This window comes from Arachis hypogaea, chromosome 20, assembly GCF_003086295.3.
Source record: "Arachis hypogaea cultivar Tifrunner chromosome 20, arahy.Tifrunner.gnm2.J5K5, whole genome shotgun sequence".
NCBI classification, from domain to species: domain Eukaryota; kingdom Viridiplantae; phylum Streptophyta; class Magnoliopsida; order Fabales; family Fabaceae; genus Arachis; species Arachis hypogaea.
Genome location: NC_092055.1, coordinates 138,970,682 through 138,990,683, shown reverse-complemented (window position 1 = coordinate 138,990,683; position 20,002 = coordinate 138,970,682). Strand labels below are relative to the sequence as shown.

The 20,002-nt window shown below is 32.8% G+C and overlaps 3 protein-coding genes across 10 annotated transcripts; 2 read left to right on the top strand and 1 right to left on the bottom strand.

Moving 5' to 3' along the window:
• Nucleotides 1–565: 565 nt before the first annotated feature.
• On the top strand, nucleotides 566–4,073 carry LOC112783111 (beta-glucosidase 12). The gene is made up of 12 exons (XM_025825887.3): nucleotides 566–942; nucleotides 1,190–1,259; nucleotides 1,419–1,553; nucleotides 2,095–2,172; nucleotides 2,242–2,329; nucleotides 2,432–2,687; nucleotides 2,771–2,886; nucleotides 2,989–3,206; nucleotides 3,300–3,331; nucleotides 3,428–3,530; nucleotides 3,613–3,721; nucleotides 3,810–4,073. Exons 1-12 carry the CDS (start codon nucleotides 775–777, stop codon nucleotides 3,982–3,984), a joined length of 1,548 nt encoding a protein of 515 aa, XP_025681672.1. The 5' UTR covers nucleotides 566–774; the 3' UTR covers nucleotides 3,985–4,073.
• Nucleotides 4,074–5,452: 1,379 nt separating this feature from the next.
• Nucleotides 5,453–7,681, top strand: LOC112784506 (stress-induced protein KIN2). Its single transcript, XM_072231635.1, has 4 exons — nucleotides 5,453–6,132; nucleotides 6,273–6,331; nucleotides 6,965–7,033; nucleotides 7,433–7,681. The coding sequence occupies exons 2-4, from the start codon at nucleotides 6,278–6,280 to the stop codon at nucleotides 7,505–7,507; spliced, it is 198 nt and encodes a 65-aa protein (XP_072087736.1). The 5' UTR covers nucleotides 5,453–6,132; nucleotides 6,273–6,277; the 3' UTR covers nucleotides 7,508–7,681.
• Nucleotides 7,682–13,859: 6,178 nt separating this feature from the next.
• LOC112784408 (peroxisome biogenesis factor 10) lies at nucleotides 13,860–19,686 on the bottom strand. Of its 8 annotated transcripts, none has more exons than XR_003816558.2 (13): nucleotides 19,405–19,675; nucleotides 18,968–19,047; nucleotides 18,591–18,835; nucleotides 18,439–18,470; nucleotides 17,957–18,046; nucleotides 17,293–17,387; nucleotides 16,976–17,174; nucleotides 16,647–16,716; nucleotides 16,478–16,556; nucleotides 15,735–15,821; nucleotides 15,433–15,524; nucleotides 14,339–14,418; nucleotides 13,860–14,241 (listed from the first exon to the last, which is right to left on the bottom strand). XR_003816558.2 is itself a non-coding variant. In XM_025827592.3 (13 exons), exons 1-13 carry the CDS (start codon nucleotides 19,648–19,650, stop codon nucleotides 14,139–14,141), a joined length of 1,545 nt encoding a protein of 514 aa, XP_025683377.1. In that variant the 5' UTR covers nucleotides 19,651–19,675; the 3' UTR covers nucleotides 13,860–14,138. The 8 variants fall into 8 exon arrangements, 6 of the variants coding, with proteins under 6 accessions (XP_025683377.1, XP_025683378.1, XP_025683380.1 ...); XR_011878560.1 differs by having other exon boundaries at nucleotides 18,591–18,817; XM_025827592.3 differs by having other exon boundaries at nucleotides 15,735–15,868.
• Nucleotides 19,687–20,002: the final 316 nt, after the last annotated feature.

Sequence of the window (20,002 nt, the reverse complement as noted above, 5' to 3'; positions counted from 1 at the left end):
TTCTCACTTGATAATAGATGGATTAAATATAGTTTGATGTAAATTATATAAATCTCTGTGTATGGAATTGAAGTATAAAAGTGGATTATTGTATTTTTCACTTTTCTATATATTTGTATTTTTTTTTTTTGATAAGACCTGTTTTTAGTTTTGATGTCATTAAGATGGTGTAAATGTGACGAGTAGGGTCAGAAGCAAGCCGAGCTAGACTAAGCTTAAGTTTGGCTCAACAAAAATTCAAGAGTTAACTTAAGCTCATGAGCTAGCTTAAATAATAGGAACAAAATCTATAATTTTATATCACTAAATTATAACTTATATATATTAAAAATATTAAAAAAGATCAATTTTATATATTATCTATCTATTAATTATAAATTTTTTATTTATTTTTACATCAAAATTATATATAAAAAATTACTATAAAATTTTAAATAATTAAAAACATATATATATATATATATATATATATATATATATATATTATTAATACGCATATCTTATATGTATTTAATCTACACTTTTAATATTATATATATATAATCAAGTTTACTCACAAGCTAATGAGCTGAGCTTCTCGGCTCATTTAATTTATGAACTTAATTTCAACCTCACCGACTCACGAGTTCAGCTTATCGAGCTATTAACGAGTCTAACTCGAGCTAGTTCATGAGCCGACGTCACTCACTTCTAGGCTGGTGACGAGGGTGATCCACCACTTCCATTGTTGATTATATAAAGGTAGAGGCTTAATAATCACACACATACATAGTTATGGAATTGGACAACGTTTTACTTGTTGTCTTCTTTGCTCTTTTAACCACTTCATCTTCTACTGCAAAAGTAGCTCCACCGGTTTCCCCCATTCTTGATGTTTCTTCACTCAACAGAAGCAGCTTCCCACCAGGTTTCATCTTTGGAGCTTCATCTGCATCCTACCAGGTTCTTATGGGATCAAAATTCATATTTAGTTAACTCAAATAATGCCAAGTCAGATCATTTTTGTAATTTATTGAAATGTGTAGTTATGGTTCAATAGTTAAGTTAGCTATCTATATATTGTGCCTTTTTCCAACAAGTAATTAAATTCCTCCAAAAACAATAGTCTCAAATGTTCTAAATTACAAGTAATGTTGTCCAATTAAGTTACTCATAATAATAATAATAATAATAACCTTATATTTTACAGTATGAAGGTGCTGCTTTTGAAGGTGGTAAAGGCTTAAGTATTTGGGATACCTTCACCCATAAATATCCAGGTAATTTAACAACTCTGTTTCTCTCTCTATTCATTACTAGATTTTCTTCTTTCCTATTCAATGAAAAAGGACAACGTTACATGTTTAATAATCTGTAATTTTACATATTTAATTACTTTACTAAGTATATAATTAATTTACTGTGGAAACAACATGCAGAAAAGATAGAAGATAGAAGCAATGGAGATGTTGCAAATGACCAATATCACCACTATAAGGAAGATGTTGGGATCATGAAGGATTTGAATCTAGATGCTTACAGATTATCCATTTCTTGGCCTAGGATACTCCCAAGTGAGTCATCACAGTTAATTTCATGTGAAGTTGATAGTAGGGGTAAGCACGGATAGCGGGTATCCAATTACCCGTCCGAACCCGAACCGAACCAATTAAATTGGTTCTGAAACCAACGGGTAATTGGATCCAATCCGAACCAAACCGATGACTTTTGTTAGTGATTGGTTCGGGTATCGGTTTTGGAGGTGCGAAACCTAACCAATCCGTTCTTAATCGGTTTGGTTTGGTTCGGGTACATATATAAAAAAAATACAAATCCGAACCAAACCGAACCAATCACATTTTGATTGGTTCGGTTCTAATTTTACCATAAACCCGAACCAAACCGACCCGTGCTCACCCCTAGTTGATAGTTTAGAGTCATTAGATGAAAATTTAGTCAAACCTGTCAAATCATTTAACTTTAATTTCACATAAAGTTAACTGCACATGAGTTTTCACCCATTGATAAATACCTGACATTTATTTAGTTAGTTAATTAATAAGTAATTAATTACTCTTTTGCATTGATTAACCATTTCACATTTGCCACAAACAGAAGGAAAGCTTAGTGGAGGCATAAACCAACAAGGAATTGATCATTACAACAGCCTCTTCAATGAGCTACTCTCTAAAGGTCATCATCAAAATAATTCCATCCAACTTGTTTTTAATTTTCCCTAACAGTTTTCTTTCTCTTTTGCAGGCATAAAACCATTTGTTACTCTTTTCCATTGGGATCTTCCACAAGCTTTGGAGGATGAGTATGGTGGCTTCTTAAGTCCTCGCATTGTGTGAGTACTGTAAAGTTTCAACATTCACAAAGAATCAAAGATACTATATACTATGCAGATTTATTTGACTCATAATATGACTAATTATCATTATTATTCTAGAAATGATTATCAAGATTATGTGGATGTTTGCTTCAAAGCATTTGGAGATAAAGTGAAACATTGGATAACTTTTAATCAACCATATACTTATAGCCAAGGTGGCTATGCAACTGGTGTGAAGGCACCAGGTCGATGTTCCAAATGGTTGAACCAAAACTGCACCGGTGGCGATTCAGGAACAGAACCTTATGTGGTTGCACACCATGAACTTCTTGCTCATGCAGCTGCTGTGCAACTCTACAAGACCAAATATCAGGTTCACTCTTAGCCTTACAAGTTTGAAACAATTATCAAATTTTCGTCATATTCGAAAGATTATATTCTGTTTGACAAATGCAGGCATCTCAAAAAGGCTCCATAGGCATAACCTTGGTGTCTCATTGGTTTATGCCATTTTCAAATAGTCCACTTGATATAACTGCTGCTGAAAGATCACTTGACTTTATGTATGGATGGTAAGTACTAATCCTAATACTAATACTAATACCCCTGCTTTTAAATTATTGATTTTTTTTTCTTAGAATCTAAGTAAAAGAGTTATTTGTTATTTTATATAGGTTTATGGAACCTTTGACAACAGGAGATTATCCAGAAAGCATGAAATCTATAGTTGGAAGTAGATTGCCTAAGTTCTCTAAAGAGCAATCTAAGCAACTCATACATTCATATGATTTCATTGGATTGAACTATTATACAACCAACTATGCTTCCAATGCACCTAAACTATTGTCTGCAAAACCAAATTATGCCACTGATTCTCATGTCAATTTTGCAAGTAAAGACACTTTTCTTTATCTTTCAATTAATCTTAATATATATATGTTAGACTTTGCTAATGGTGTGTAAATTGTTTCTATAATAATGGCAGCTGAACGCAATGGTGTTCCTATAGGTCCAAGGGTATGTATATGTGTAGCAAAATCAAATTTAATTTGTAACTTATTATATGTTTTGTTTTCTGTAACATAAGATTGACATTATCATATTTATGTGCAGGCTGCTTCAACTTGGTTATATGTTTATCCAAAAGGAATTCGAGAACTATTGCTTCACACCAAGAAAAAGTACAACAACCCCTTGATTTATATCACAGAAAATGGTAAAAATAAAGTTACATTATAACATTATTGCACTACATGTTTTAATTTGTTGTATGAATCATAGCAGAGTTGAAATTGTAGGTATTGATGAGTACAATGATCCAACACTGTCACTTGAGGAGGCCCTTTTAGATACCTTCAGAGTTGATTTTTATTATCGTCATCTCTTTTATCTTCAACATGCTATTAAGTAAGAAGTTATTGCTTTTCATTATATATATTTATTCAATCTTTTCTTTTTGAAGTATCTGTTAAACTTTACCATTTTGATTTGTAAGGGATGGTGCAAATGTGAAAGGATACTTTGCATGGTCATTGCTGGACAACTTTGAATGGAGTGCAGGTTACACTGTGAGATTTGGACTAAATTATGTGGATTACAAAAATGGTCAGAAGAGATATAATAAGCTTTCTGCAAAATGGTTCAAAAGCTTCCTCAAAAGATATTATTAGACTGTTTTTGTGTTCACCTTGAATAAAAATGATGTGATGCAATGTAAAACTTTAATGGTATCATCATTGCTCGCATTTATGTTTATCTATTTTCTAGTTTCTTATTTAGGTTCACTTCAATATCAATGACTTCTAAATTTATTCCACTAGTTTATCTATGGTTAAATTATACATTTGGTCCCTACATTTTTAGTAAAATTACAAATTAGTCTCTACATTTTAAAAGTTTATAATTGGATCCCTAAAGAGAATTAAAATTTATAATTTAATTCCTGTGGTCAAAAAGTGTTGATTTTACAGAATATTCTCAGAATATGCTAAGAATATTCTGTTAAAATAGAGAATATACTGAAAATATTCTGTTAAATCAAGCATTTTTTGAACGACGGAGACTAAATTACAAATTTTAATTATCTTTAAAGACCCAATTACAAACTTTTAAAGTATAGGGACCAATTTGCAATTTTACTGAAAATGTAGAGACCAATTGTATAATTTAACCTTTATCTATTATTATTATTATTATTATTATTATTATTATTATTATTATTATTATTATTATTATTAAGGTTTCGTGATCCCTCATTTTGATAATAAAACATACTATATACACATTACTCTAAAGATTGAATTCGAAAACAACCGAAACAACTATCACTTGTATTAAGTCTTATAATTTGTTGAACTTCACCTGTTTATATTTCTTTCAATCAAATTATTGAAACAATTGATTTACGAATCTTCCATATTACATGTACTTCTGAGTTCTAACTAATGTTTGACTCTTAAACCAACAACTTACACTTGAAATTCTAACACAATTAATTTTACACATGTATTCAACCACATAACGTTATATTAGCAAAAATAACTACTTTTTATATTAACGGCATAAATAGTTATCCAAAAGAACAGTTGTGATTGCACTTAAAACGTTTTACACTATTCAATGTATCAAAATTAAACTCTTAGTTTTAAGTTATAAAGCATCATTTTCTTCCTTCAAATGTCTGATTAGCACCATCCATCTTAATTAGGGTATTTTTATTAAATTCTTATCTTATTTTTATTTATTATGCTTATCTTTTTCTAAGTTTGTTATGTTTATATTTCTCTAGTAGAATCATCTAGAGATTCGGATTGTTTTAACTCATTTTAAAATTCAAAATCAATTTAGTGTAAATAAATAGCATTGTTTTCTATATCAAAAACAACAACAATCTACCATAAAAAATTTTCATCTTTTCTTTCTTATTTTTTCATATTAAATTCTTATCTTATTTTTATTCGTTATGTTTATCCTTTTCTAAATTTGTTAATCATCTAGAAATTCGGATTATTTTAACTTATTTTAAAATTTAAAATCAGTTTAGTATAAATAAGTAGTATTATTTTCTATATTAGAAACAACATACAATAAAAATTTTTTATTTTTTGTATTATTCTTTCATAGTTTTATTAATTTCATTACCACTTTCATTATCAATGTCACTTAATTAATGGCATAAGATTTATGTCGAGGAATTTTCTTTCATGATTTTAAAAATTTTCTTGTTATTTTAAATACCCTTGCTTGCTTGAACAAATGCTTCCTATTATTTTCGTTCCCCATTGTCTATTAATAAGGTAACACTTAAAGAAAAGCTTTTAGATTAATACAAATCCAACAAAACAAAACAACTCATATTTATACATATATTCAGGAAAAAAAATTGTAGATCCATAATTAAATAAAATAAGCAAGTCTCTGGTAAATAAAACTAATGAAACCTATTTATTTTAACGGTGAATATCTTCAAATATGAGTTATTTATAAAATCTGATGTTATGGTTGAAATATTGGGTTGAAAAAGTCAACAAACACCACATCAATTAATGTGTGATGAATTATTATTGCTACCATCAATTAATCTATGAAAGATATATTAGATGAGCATAGTATGGAGTTAGTAATACAAAACAATGGTTGTAATATATTGGTCAATAATGAATACTAGTTTTGTTTGTGGCTAGAAAATTATGTATCCTTAAAATAGCAGGTTCTCCTTCACATAGATCCTGGTCAACCGATCTAGTCTAGCCATATGAACAAATACAAGAGTCTCTAAAAGAAAATGGTATGATGCCACGTGTACCCTTGAAAGTGGGGTAAGTGAAGTTCAGTTAGCCAATGAAAACCCTCTATAAATATCAACCAAATGCAGAATATTATTACCTTCATCTCAACCCATACAATTCTTGCTTTTCCAATTTCACTTGATTGTTAATTAATTTATATATTGTTGAAGGAATTATGGACTCCAACAGGGCAGCTTTCAATGCTGGACAGGCCAAGGGCCAAGTTCAGGTTATTTTCCCTTTTAGTTAATTTTATAAAAAATTAATTTGGGTTAGTCGAGTGGTTCAGGTTACTTGTCTGTTTAAACAAGTGTCGAGAATTCGAATCTCGCCAGCTTGTGTATACAGCAATCCATTGGCAAACAGCAAATCCTTAAATAAAACTCAGATTTACGACGGATTAGTTTTTGTCCAGTCGGATTGGAGGATTACGTAAGCAACAAAAAAAATCTTATAAAAACTAAAAATCACTTGTCACACACATATTATTGTTATGTATGTATAAATATTTATATATTTTACATTTTTTAATAAAGTAATTAACTAGTAAAATAATCAAATTTTTCACAGAATAATAATGAAATATTTTTATAATAGTATAATTAATTTTTTATAAATACAATTTTTTCTACCACTGTATTTTTATACTTTTATTTCTATTTTAATTATAAATATAAATTTAATTGTATTATATTATTTATAGAATTGATTGTATTATTTATCAAATTGATTTTATATATAGACATATTCTTGAAAAATGTTATCATGAATATCAAAATTACTAAACTTTGTGTTGGACCACTAGTACTAATTCTATCAAAATTATTGTTTTTCACTCTTAGATCTTTTGTATTACATACAGGAAAAGTGTGAGAACATGATAGACAGGGCTTGCGATTCTGCTCAGTCTGCTAAGGAATCCATGCAAGAGGTTCTACTCATTTTAAATTTGACAATATATATGAGTTGAAATATATATATACATGGATGAAAGATTGTCACTATTTTTTTAAGAATTTAATTTTGACTGTAAAACCGTTTTATACATATATCCAATCACATAATATCATATTAAAAAAAATAACAATCTTTTATATTGACCGCGTAAATGGTGTAAAACATTTTACATTATCAGTGCGTTAAAATTAATTTTTTTTTTAAATTAGTGATTATCATCACTGATTTAATATTTATTTGGTTTGAGAAAATATTTTTTAATTTTTATATTTTTTCTTTTCAAAATTTTATTTGAAAATAGTTAAAACAATAAAAACATTTTTCTGTTTTTTATTTCTTGTTGGGAGTAAATATGCTCTTTTATTTTTTGAAGACTGGTCAGCAGATGAAGGCAAAGGCCCAAGGAGCTGCTGAAGCTGTGAAGGATGCAACTGGGATGAACAAATAAATTCAGATGCTATTTATTATTGGTTTATGATTTTATTTTTTCTTTTCTTTTTAGTTGTTTTAGGAATTTTATGTTTAACACTCTTTTGATCTTTGTCACACAACAAGAGAACTCTCTCTACTCATGTAGTTCTCACTTTTCATTATTAATGAATTATCTTGAATTTTAGTGAAACCTAAGTGATGTCGCATAACATAGTATACTTTTTTGCACTCTCAGTATAAAATAATTTTAAAATTGACATCTAATCAGATATTATCACAATAAAATTCTGCATCGAACATCTTTGGTGTAAAAGAGTTACATGCATGCATAGAAATTAAACTGATCCAAAAATATATTTTATTCTATACTTTTAAATGTTGATAACTAAATAATGCTATTAACAAGATCGAAAGGTTTCAAAGGATATGAGCCCTGAAATGAACGAAATTTATGAATAGGTAACACAAATGGAGGAGAAATATATGCCGCTGTAAATTAGAAATTTGGAAAAAGAATATTCGATCTCAAAGCTATGAGGAGTGAAGGCATATATATTTGGTAATTATTCATCTGGAAAAATCTGAATGTGAAAAAGATATAATGCGTTCATATGTTAAGTAGTTTCGTCAAGTATATCAAACCATTTAATAATCGTTAACTATTATTTTTATGACATCATAACGTGAGTGATCGTTATATATAATTAGGAATGAAAATGTTGGACTATAGGAGATAATATCTAGTTAAGAACTATGGTTAGTTTTTTCTAATATAGTAAATCATTTTAAATTTTAATTTGAATAAATAATAGTAACTACATATTGACATGATAAGAAGAGAGAGCCAACGAGCTATAATTCAAATAGCATAGTCTCTTCTTCTCACCTAAAGGTTTCGAGTTTAAATTTCACTCTTAACTTAAAAAAAAAAAGACATAGAGAGCAAGAAGAGAGTTTTTTTTTTTTTTGTTTAATTATTCTGTCGGTCTCTGTAATTTCACCAAATTTTCGATTAGGTCTCTATACTTTTTCTTTTCAATTAGGTCCCTATACTATATCAGATTTTGTAAGTAAATCCCTACCGTGATAAAAACGATGAAATTAATGGAATAATCTGTTAAACTATACAGAATATTCAGCAAAGTATTAGGCATATTCGGTTTGTTTAACGAAATATTCTGTTAATTCCATCGTTTTTGTCAAGGTAGGGACTTAATTACAAAATTTGAGATGGTATAGGAACTCAATCGAAAAGAAAAAAAAAAGTATAACGACCTAATTGAAAATTTAGTGAAACTATAGAACCGCCAGAGTAATTAAACATTTCTTTTTGTTAACAGCACGGAGAGTTTTGCAAGTAAGAACTTCTCGGTTCATAGGTTATGAATTTAAGTTATTCTCCACATCCTAGTAATTTTAACATCCAAATTTATCCAAGCAATTTTAGATTATGCGCTTCTTTTTTTCATTTTCTTCTCCCCTCACACTGATGCTTCTTCTTCTTATTTCAAATTCACGCATGCCTTCTTCTTCTTTGTTATACATATTGTCATTATCGTTATCGTCGTTATTGTTATTGTTATTGTTGAATTTTTGCCATGATGATGTTGTTTGATCCAAAATTGATTTTAGATGTGTTTCTGTTTACGATTCAGTTTTGTTTGTGCGCTTATTTTCGAACTGAGTTTATGTGTTGCAATTATTATGTAATTTCGGTTATTTCTGAGTTAATTGTGTCGCAATTGTTATGTAATTTTGTTTCATTTCTAAGTTAATTATATCGCAGTCCATTTTGTAATTTCGATTCATTTCTGAGTTAATTGTGTCGCAATTATTATATAATTTCGATTCATTTCTGAGTGAATTAAGGTGCATTTGGACTCGTTGTCCTGCACAATTTAAAACTCTTTCTCCTTTTTCTCCTCATCTTCTACTGTTTCTTCTTCTTCTTTTTCATCTTTTTTTTTCTTCATCTTCACCTTCTTATTTTTTTTTTATTCTCTTGAGATGAATAAAACCAAGAAAAAGAGAAGAAAATATCAAACAAAAAAGAAGAAGAAACATATTAATGACGTTTGATCTAAAATTGATTTTGGATGTGTTTTTATTCATGATTCAGTCTTGTTTGTGTGCTTATTTTCGAATTAAGTTTATGTGTCGCAATGATTATGGTAAATTTCGGTTCATTTTTGAGGTAATTATGTCGCAATCATTATATAATTCCGATTCATTTATGAGTGAATTAAGGTGCATTTGGATTTGTTCTCCTGCACAATTCAAAATTCTTTCTCCGCTTCTTCCTTCGCTTTCTACTACAATAACAGCAATAACAGCGGCAACAAAAAAAATGATGATGAGGAAAAAACACGCGAAGAAGAAGAAAAAGGAAAAGGAGAAGGAGCAAAAAGAGAATGAGAAGAAGGAGGAGGAATGCGAAGAAGAAGACCACGACGACAACAATAACGTAAATGGTGTGTACGCGTATAATCACACTCTTTTTAATGAGTGGTTTTTGTTGGTGTTGGATTATTTAGTTAGACTTGAATGACAATATTATTTGAATATGTAGCAGATCTAATAGGATTTTCCCCGACCTATCTAAATATAAACTTTTATATTATCAATATATCTTGATTAAACTTTATATATAAATTAAAACAAAAAATCAGCATAGCATATCTGTAATCATAATCTCATCAAATTTTATATATTGCCATTAATTGTGAAAATATCCATCCATCAAATATTAATCTGTAATCAATAGAGCTAAAAATATAAGGTTTACAAAAAAAAATGAGTTATCAATGTCCATAAAGATTGCCTTTGTTTTTAAGGACCGGAACCGAAAATAAGAGATTGAGATTAAATATCGTGTTTGGTAATTAGAGACGAACTAAAATTTTAGTCTCGAGATCCAAAATTTCAACCCTTTCAAAACCTCCAACAAGTAGAAACACAGAAGACTAAAATTTTTAGGAACAGAAACTAAAACTTTAATAACATTTTTTTTCAAGCCCGAATAAAAGAGGAGGGTTGTGTTAAGTCTTCGGCAACCAACATAAAAATATAGCCGAACCCCATGACATGAATCAAAGACATTATTGCGCTAAAGCTAGGTCGTTGCCCGGAAGCAACGCGCCGTATGGCTCGAGTACGGTGTCAAAGCAAGAGCCGCTGCATCGGTGCCCGGATGTAGTGTTAAATGAGCAAGGGTTCTCGCGTTTTCGTGAACAGACGAGGGTAAATAAGCTAGTTCACAAAGTAAAAGGTAAAGGTCGAAGCGACAGAAGGTTGAGATTTGGGACATGGAACATAGGCACTCTAACAGGAAAGTCCATGGAGGTGGTGGACACCATGACAAGGAGGAAGATTAACATTATGTGCCTACAAGAAACGAAATAGGTTGGTGCAAAGGCTAGGGAGTTGGATACTTCTGGTTTCAAACTTTGGTATACAGGAAAGGTGAAGAATAGGAATGGGGTTGGAATAATTGTGGATAAGCAGTGGAAGAAGAACGTAGTGGATGTCAAGAGGGTGGGAGATCGGATCATCTCTATCAAACTTGTGGTGGAGGGAGGTGCTTTCCATGTGATTAGCGCCTATGCACCGCAAGTGGGTTCGGACGAACAACACAAGATAAGGTTTTGGGAGGATCTAGAGAGTTTGGTTCAAGGCATACCTTTGGGAGATAAGATTTTCTTAGGAGGAGATTTAAATGGCCATGTTGGGAGAGAAGTGACTGGATATGGGAGTATTCACGGAGGCCATGGTTTCGGGGTGATCAATGCCGAGGGTAAAACTATTTTGGACTTTTCCTCAACCTTTGATCTTCTCATCGCAAATACATGTTTTAAAAAGAGAGACGAGCATCTTATAACCTATAAGAGTGGCATGACAAGCTCTCAAATCGACTTCTTCTTGTTGAGGAGAGTCGACCGGAAATTTTGCATTAACTGTAAAATTATCCCGGGAGAGAGTTTGACAACACAACATAGGGTGCTCATCATGGATTTTCGCGTCGAGCAAAAGTTGAGGAAAAGACATCATACAAAGAACCCAAGGACGAGGTGGTGGCGGATGAAAGGTGAGGAACAAAGAAGCTTCCTAAGACGGGTAGGAGAAGAGGCAAAGTGGGATGGAAATGGAAGCGCGGAAGAGATGTGGAGGGAGATGGCAGAAGTTATTAGAAGAACAGCAAAAGAAAGTTTTGGTGAATCTAAAGGAATAGGACCAAGAGACAAGGAGTCCTGGTGGTGGAATGTGAGCATACAAGAAAAGATAAAGATAAAAAGGGAATGCTTTAAAGAGTGGTCTTTATGCCGCAATGCAGATAACTGGGAAAAATATAAGGCGGCTAAGAAAGAGACAAAAGTGGCTGTAAGTGAAGTAAGAACAAGAGCATATGAGGGTCTCTACCAGTCTTTGGGCACGAAAGAAGGAGAAAAATGTATATATAGAATCGCAAAGAGCCGGGAAAGAAGAACGAGAGATTTGGATCAGGTTAAGTGCATAAAGGATAAGGATGGAGAGGTGTTGGCTCAAGAAGAAAAGATTAATGAAAGGTGGAAGAGTTACTTCTACGAGTTATTTAATGAGGGACAGAAGACTCTTCCGAGCCTTGGTCGATTATGCACAAGGGAAGAAGATCAAAACTTTGACTACTATCGAAGGATTCGAGACTTCGAGGTAAAAGAGGCTCTAAAGCAGATGAAAAATGGCAGGGCAGTAGGACCTGATAATATCCCGATTGAGGTTTGGAAGGGTCTTGGAGAAAAAGGCATCAACTGGTTAACCATGCTTTTTAATGAGATTTTAAGGTCAAAGAAGATGCCTGATGAGTGGAGAAAGAGCACCTTGGTACCTATCTACAAGAATAAGGGGGATATACAAAGTTGCGGAAACTATAGAGGGATTAAGCTTATGAGTCATACTATGAAGTTGTGGGAAAGGGTGATAGAACGGAGGTTGAGAAAAGAGACACAAGTAACAGAGAACCAATTTGGATTTATGCCAGGCAGATCTACCACTGAAGCGATATACCTATTAAGAAGGATGATGGAGAGGTATCGTAGTAATAAAAGGGATCTATATATGGTGTTTATTGATTTGGAAAAAGCGTATGATAGGGTACTAAGGGAGGTCTTATGGAAGGTTTTAGAAAAGAGGAGAGTAAGGATCGCATATATTCGGGCAATTAAAGACATGTATGATGGGGCCACAACTAGTGTGAAGACCCAAGGTGGTGTGACAGAGGAATTCCCTATTGGTATAGGATTACACCAGGGATCATCCTTAAGTCCATACCTTTTCACATTAGTCTTGAAAGTACTCACAGAGCACATCCAAGAGCCTGTGCCATGGTGCATGCTTTTTGCCGATGATATCGTCCTTATGGGAGAGTCAAGGGAAGACCTAAATAAGAAGTTGGAGTTATGGAGAGAAGCTCTAGAAGTGTATGGTCTGCGCATAAGCCGTAGCAAGACGGAATATATGGAATGTAAGTTCAGTTTGAGAAGGGAAAACCCCAATATAGAGGTGAAGATTGGAGAAAACACCCTACGAAAAGTTAAAAGTTTTAAGTATCTTGGGTGCATCATACAGGACAATGGAGAGATTGAACAGGATGTAAATCATAGGATCCAAGCAGGTTGGTCAAAATGGCGGAGTGCATCTGGTTTTATATGCGACAAAAAAATGCCTTTAAAACTTAAAGGTAAATTCTATCGCACCGCTATAAGACCGGCTATGCTGTATGGTACGGAGTGTTGGGTGGCTAAAGAGGAGCACGAACATAAGCTGAGTGTGGCAGAGATGAATGAGTGGTCATACGCGATTGGATAAAATAAGGAATGAAGATATAAGGGAGAGAGTTGGAGTAGCACCCATTGTGGAAAAGATGGTTGAATCGCGTCTCAGGTGGTTTGGACATGTGAGAAGAAGACCGATAGAACATCCAGTCAGGAGGGTGGATGAGATGGAAGATGGATAAAGGGCGAAAGGCAGAGGAAGACCTAAGAAGACTATCCATGAGGTGGTCAAACGAGACCTACATGTAAACGGTCTCTCTGTAGACATGATACATGACATAGCACAATAACGTCGTTTGATTCATGTAGCCGACCCCACTTAGTGGGACAAGGCTTTGTTGTTGTTGTTATTGTACTCTTATTTAACTTTTCAAATTTTAAATATATCCTTTAGTTTCCATGTTTATGAGTATCTTAAACCAAACATAATACTCAAACATAACTTAGTACATTTAGAGATTTAATTTAGTCTCTCAGTTTCTATTTCTGTTTGGTTTGTCTCTCTTCCAAACGCAGTCTTAGTAAGGAGATAACTCAGAAATATTTGTATGACTCCCACACGTAATAAATTCTCTACAAACATAAACCACCATATATTTTCATTTTATTATTTTAATGTTAGTAGTTATACAAAAACCACATAAATTGAGTGGTTGTAAATGTGTCAATTAATTAAACATAAACATACTCTAGGAACATCCAAGTATCCCTTGTAATGACATCATTATAAATAAATAAATAAATAAAATCCTTGCAAGATTCAAGACAAGCAAAATGTTGCCTTTCATGATATATCCTCTCTCTTTTATACAAGAGATTGCAGCTGAAGAAATGCATACTCTAGAAGTCTGAATGATACACACAAACTAGACTTGAATGTGTTATTGGGGTGCGGCAAAGAGGACATTCTGGCTTTTCATTGCACCATTCTGTGATACAGTTCCTACATGAATGAGATCACATCAAAACACAAGAGGAGGTTCAGTGAAAGAAAATGGGGGGAATGTGAAGAGAAAAAATAATGCAAGATGACACAATACCAGCAAAATACATGGCCACAGGATGTAGCTGTTGGATGTTGACGATTACTTAGGCAAAGAGTGCATTTGCTAGTTCCATACTGTAAAACAGATGAGGATTCATCAAAATACAATTGATGCTGATTTAGAAGGTAAATGTAACATGGATATAGAGGGAAATCATGATGAATTTCACTCTAATCATGTTACGTATATGCCAAAAATTAGCCACTAAACCGGCCACTTATATAAAATACATATTAGAATACAAAATACACACTAAAAGTGTATGAAACAACAGATGCATTTATATACAAATACATCGTGGCTGATTTGGTAACTGAATTTTTATGTAATATAGAATTTTTTATTTCCAAATCTCAGAAGGTCAGTGTCTTATTAAGTTCACTGTGGTAGATCATATCTTAATAGAAAATAGGCTTTCTGTGAGTTCCCTATTAACAATATTAAACCAAAATAGGATCCACAAAAGTTACACCAGTGACAACAAACCATCATTGACTGCATTATAACCACGCTAATCTTATTGTACATGTTCTAGTTCTTTAAGGAACAAAACCAGTAAAAGCATATCCATGTGGTCTTGGCATAGAGCTCAGATATAGGTGGTTTCCCGGTATTTCCTTTTGCTATTAAATTTGGCTCAAAGTTATTTTCGATGACAGGATGTAAAATCGTCACTCTGTTGATTGTTCCATGGAAGTGATTAAACTTGCTAATGGTGAACTGTATCAATGCTATCTATATAGAGGTTTGTTACTAACCATATTCAGAGTTTGCTATGGCAACGACTGGGAGTATTATGCAAAGCATGTTCTTTAAGAGAGTTCTGTGCTGACTAATTATGAAACCTGGCATGGACCTACATGTTCACTACATGGTGCGGAGCGATATTTCTAGCAGCTCGGAATATCAATGCTAGTTGATGCTGCAAGGGTTGCACTAGATAGCTCCCCATTTTATTCTCTTCGTTTACCTTAATTGTACCAAGAAAGGTCACATTTTATTACCTTACACCCTATTTTCCCTTTGTATATTTTAGAAGTGTATATTACAAGGAATATATATAGGATAACTTGATGTGAGAATTGTACCTCAGAAGATGAAGAATCAAAGACCCAACCTCCTTCGTCAGTATCTAGAGATGCCAGATTACCTTCTTCATTCAGAACAGGCAAACCATGTCCTATTATACAATAAAGGGGGTCAAGTTATGATAAGAACAAATAACAAAAGTTCTTTTAATTTTTGGACAGAAATAGCAATAAATTGAAATAGCAAAAAATTGTTGTAACGCATAAGAGCATCAGTAGAAATAGAAAATTAAGAGAAGAAAAAAAAAAAAAAAAGAGAATGAAAAATCAAAGGAAAAAATTAATCAAGAAAAAACTATGACCTGCTGATCTCTGTTGGGTTGCAAAGGATGCCTGATGAACTGAGCCAGCAATTGAAGATAAATTTCTTCGACGTAGCCGCTCCGCAGCTATTACACAAAGTTGAATCAGCAGAAATACTCCTAGTATTTGGTATCTGCACCAAAGTGCAATCAAAGAAAAGACAGGTGCTCAAAATAAATCCTCTATGGAAGAAACATACTTTGCTTACTACAATGATTGATCGGAAATAATAGATAAACTTGGGCAACATCTATTTTTTGCAAGAAAGCATATCAGGAAGAACAATAATAATTATAATGTGCATAAACACCTTTTACAAAGCAATTTCAGGAGGTCACCTAACCAAAGAATTACTGATTGAATGATATGGAGGGGAATGAAAAAATATAATGTTCTGTTCCACCGTCTAAAGTTCAACATGGAACTTTCATCCTATTGCATAGAAATTCAATGGAAATAAAAGGAACATTAGATTTTACATTATATGCCCTCAGTCCATTGTATCCAATCTCATTGCTGCTAAAAATTATTTGGGTGAGGAAGAAGGGTGGGGGGGAGTATGGATGGAATGGACTTCATCCTATACAATTCCATTGCATCACTTTCCATCAATGCCAAAAAAAGAAAAAAAAGTCTAAATAAAAAGCTAAAACGATAGGAAAAGATAATATGGAGAATTTTGAGAGCAAATCCCCTATTGTCGACACATTTTTCAAAATTTGGAATTTCAAAAGACCAATACCTGGGTCTTTGATTTGATGGTTTTCCAATGAAGACATAACGAATGCCTGCAGCACGCTTGGATATATGATAATAAAGGCCTGCAAAAAATAGGGGAAAATGGAATAAATGTAGAGAAGTTCCTTTTAGAAACTTTATCACCTCAATTAGCCTATTGAGCAAAGGATCACCTTCAAAGTAGAACAGCATTAGATTAGCACGAAGAACCAGCTGTATCAATTCACGCACAAAAGGGAGCATCTGGTGGCAGGGTATAAAAACTTGACTCATTAAAAGCAAAATATTCTTTTAGACAAAGCCAGTTCAAACTTTGTGAGATTATGCAAACATACAGCTCCAACAAAAGAAGAGAATAATGAGGGTTTCATACAAGGATCAGCCAAATATAATTTAAATTGTGAGTTCTGACTTCTCATGCAATTTTGAAGGGAGAACAAATAGTAGAACAGCATATAACTGTAACAGTTTTACAAAAATTATTGTCTGAGGATAAATATACCGCAGGCCATTGCTGAACCACATGCAACCAAAAACCACTCAGTTTTTGCTTCAATCTTGAAAGAGTTGTACTATGTTGTCCTGATGTTGAAGGACTAGCCGCAGAATCCTGTGAATTACTGCTCCTGATAGCACTATCACCATAACTCTCCGCAAACTCTGAATCAGCGAGGGCAATGCCACGGGAAGCAATTCGTGAACTGTCAAATAAACAGTCAAGTCATCACAAAACTTGAGACACAGATGGCTCTTTCACGGTTGATAATCAAAGAACTCGATGGGTTAATCCAAAATTAGGAGAAACGGACAATAACCAACCTAATACGATCTGCAATATAAGGAATCGCTGTCTGGTATACAATGTAAAGAGTACGCCTTGCAGGGGTAGGAGGCAGCCCATAAGGACCAGCAACCTGAAAAAACAAACAACTCTCCAAATTCAGAACAGTGAGGAAGTTCACCAAAACAGCTATAAAATTCAGCCCCAAAACAAACAAACAACTAGGAGAAAAAAAAAATACTTCCAATCCAATAAAACAAAAAAAAAGCGCACCACAAAGACATTTCCAATTCCGAACTAGGTGTCTGCCTATTCCTAAAGTCATGGTCCTCCAACACATGATGATATTCTAAATTCTCTTCCAATCTGAACCAAATATAGATGTTGTAATAATAAAATAGAATACAAAAAGCGTTTGACTTCAATACACTGTTAAAGTGATATACACTAAAAATAAATCATATTTCCATTCTATACGACTTAATTGAAGTAATTCTTAAAAGGCTAAATTATTTTCCGATGATATGACTATCGCTTATTATTATGATATAAAAAGTATTAGAGTGACATTGCATCAAAATAGATTTTTTAAAATAAAACTATTGTGATCTGTGTGTAAGAGAGCCACACTCTTAATGGAAAAGACAAATTTAAAAAAAAATAAAAGTGAGCATAAAGAATGAAGATGAAATATAGTGAAACCTGAGTGATGTCACAGTACTCCTCCCCAAGTGTCTGCTGCCCTGATCCTGTTGTGAGAACATAGTACAACATTTGTCCCAAGAGTTTTGTCTGCAAAACAATCACACTCTGATAAGAACAACTCAATCGAGTCCAGCTTCTCTGCAGTTTCAATGTAAAAGAACTTTTAAAACAGACATCCAATCAAGTGTCGCCACAATAAACTTCTGCATCAAATATCTTCAGTGTAAAATAGTTACATGCATGCATAGGAATTAAACTCCTCCTTAATAATCCACATAGAAATGGCCAATAATTCAGTAGCCTCCACAAAAGCATCACACTGCATTAAAGCTATGGCATTGAACTCAACAAATTGAAGTGTATTTCTTTGTCACACTTTGAACGTGAGAGTACTTCTTACATTATGCAGTTTTAATAAGCAAATTCTCTCAAAAAACAAAAATCACAAAACCATTACAGAAGTATAGCAACGAACAAACCTCGTTTTGATAAGCAACAGCAACCCTTGTACCTATAATATGATATATTAAATAAAACTTCATTACAATTGCAAGTTATATATATAAAAGTTAAAGAATACAAGAAAGAATAATTGGATATATATATATATATAGAGAGAGAGAGAGAGGACCAAAGAGGTGCCGGAAGGCGTCGCGGCAGGCTTCATAGACGAAAGAGGCATACTGCTCGTCCTTCTCAGCAGCACGCATCATCTCCGGCTGAGCAGCCAGCGGGAACCGCCGTGGCTCGGTGGTTGTGGGGACGGTGCTGCTAGGACCAGCTTCGTCACTGCCATTTCTTCCAATGTGACCCCAACCCATGATTAATTGTTCCTTCCCTTCTTTCTTACAGCAAAGCCTAAAAATTAAACCAAATCTGTTTCTTTTCTATATCAAATTGCAAATTACAAAGTTGTGTGTGTATGTGTGAGCTAGAGGTGTTCATGGCCAGGCGAACCAGGGCCCTATATTTTACTCAACCCCGAAACCTTGACATTTCATGATATACCTAAAAAAATTAGGATGATTATAATTTATCAAGATATTGGTATCCAGTGTAGAACTTAAACTGTCCTTGTAGTCTGAATCCTACACCAAAACCATAAAATAAAGAATCAAAAGAATTCAAAGTTCACATATTCACATTTTATAATCACATACTAAGGCCAAAACCATAAAAACTATATAGACATTACTATGCAGTACAGTACAGATACTTGGAACAACCAAAGCATAATAGCAGAGGAATCACCATAGCATATATACACCATTATTATACTCGATGAGTGAAAAAAGATAGGAAATCAAATTTTCTTTGTTGTTTGGGCCAAAATTCATCTTTCCTGTAAATTCATCTTGATTCCCTAGCTAAACCATTTAGGAAATTATGACAATTAAAAACAACAAATTAAAAAAGATCATGTTTTATATAATCCGACGGCCTACCTGCAGGAAGATGGCGACGGTGGCAGCGGACGAGAGGTGCTGGCGGCAGGGAGACGTGAAGCAGAGTGAGAGAGAAAGAGAGAGAGGACTGGAGAGGTGGTTGCAGAGGAAGGAACTGAGGCAGAAGCAGTACGCAAACAAGTGTGTCTTCCGTTCGGGACTTCGGGAGTGTGCCTTTGATATGTTAAAAAAAGATTTTTTTTTTTTTTTTCTTTTTCTGAAACAGAAACAAAGAATAATATCCATGTAGTAATGTTGTACGACCAACAAATATTGTCATTTTGAATCAGTATTTTATCACTAATTATTTCTACTCATATTTATAGAAATTTGTACACAAAAAATATGTAATTTGTATTTATAAACCAGAGTTTACACATATAAATGAATTAGTAAAATATATTTTCTGAAGACAATTTAGTCAATCACAAAAAAATTTTAATCGAATAATTTAATTTTAAATAAATTGTAATCACCAAATCAATTGTTAAACCTTTTTTATTAGATATACTAATCCTTACGTCTAATTTTGATAAAAAGAATACACAAATTAGTATATGTCATTATTTAATAAAATATATAACAATTTTTAATAATA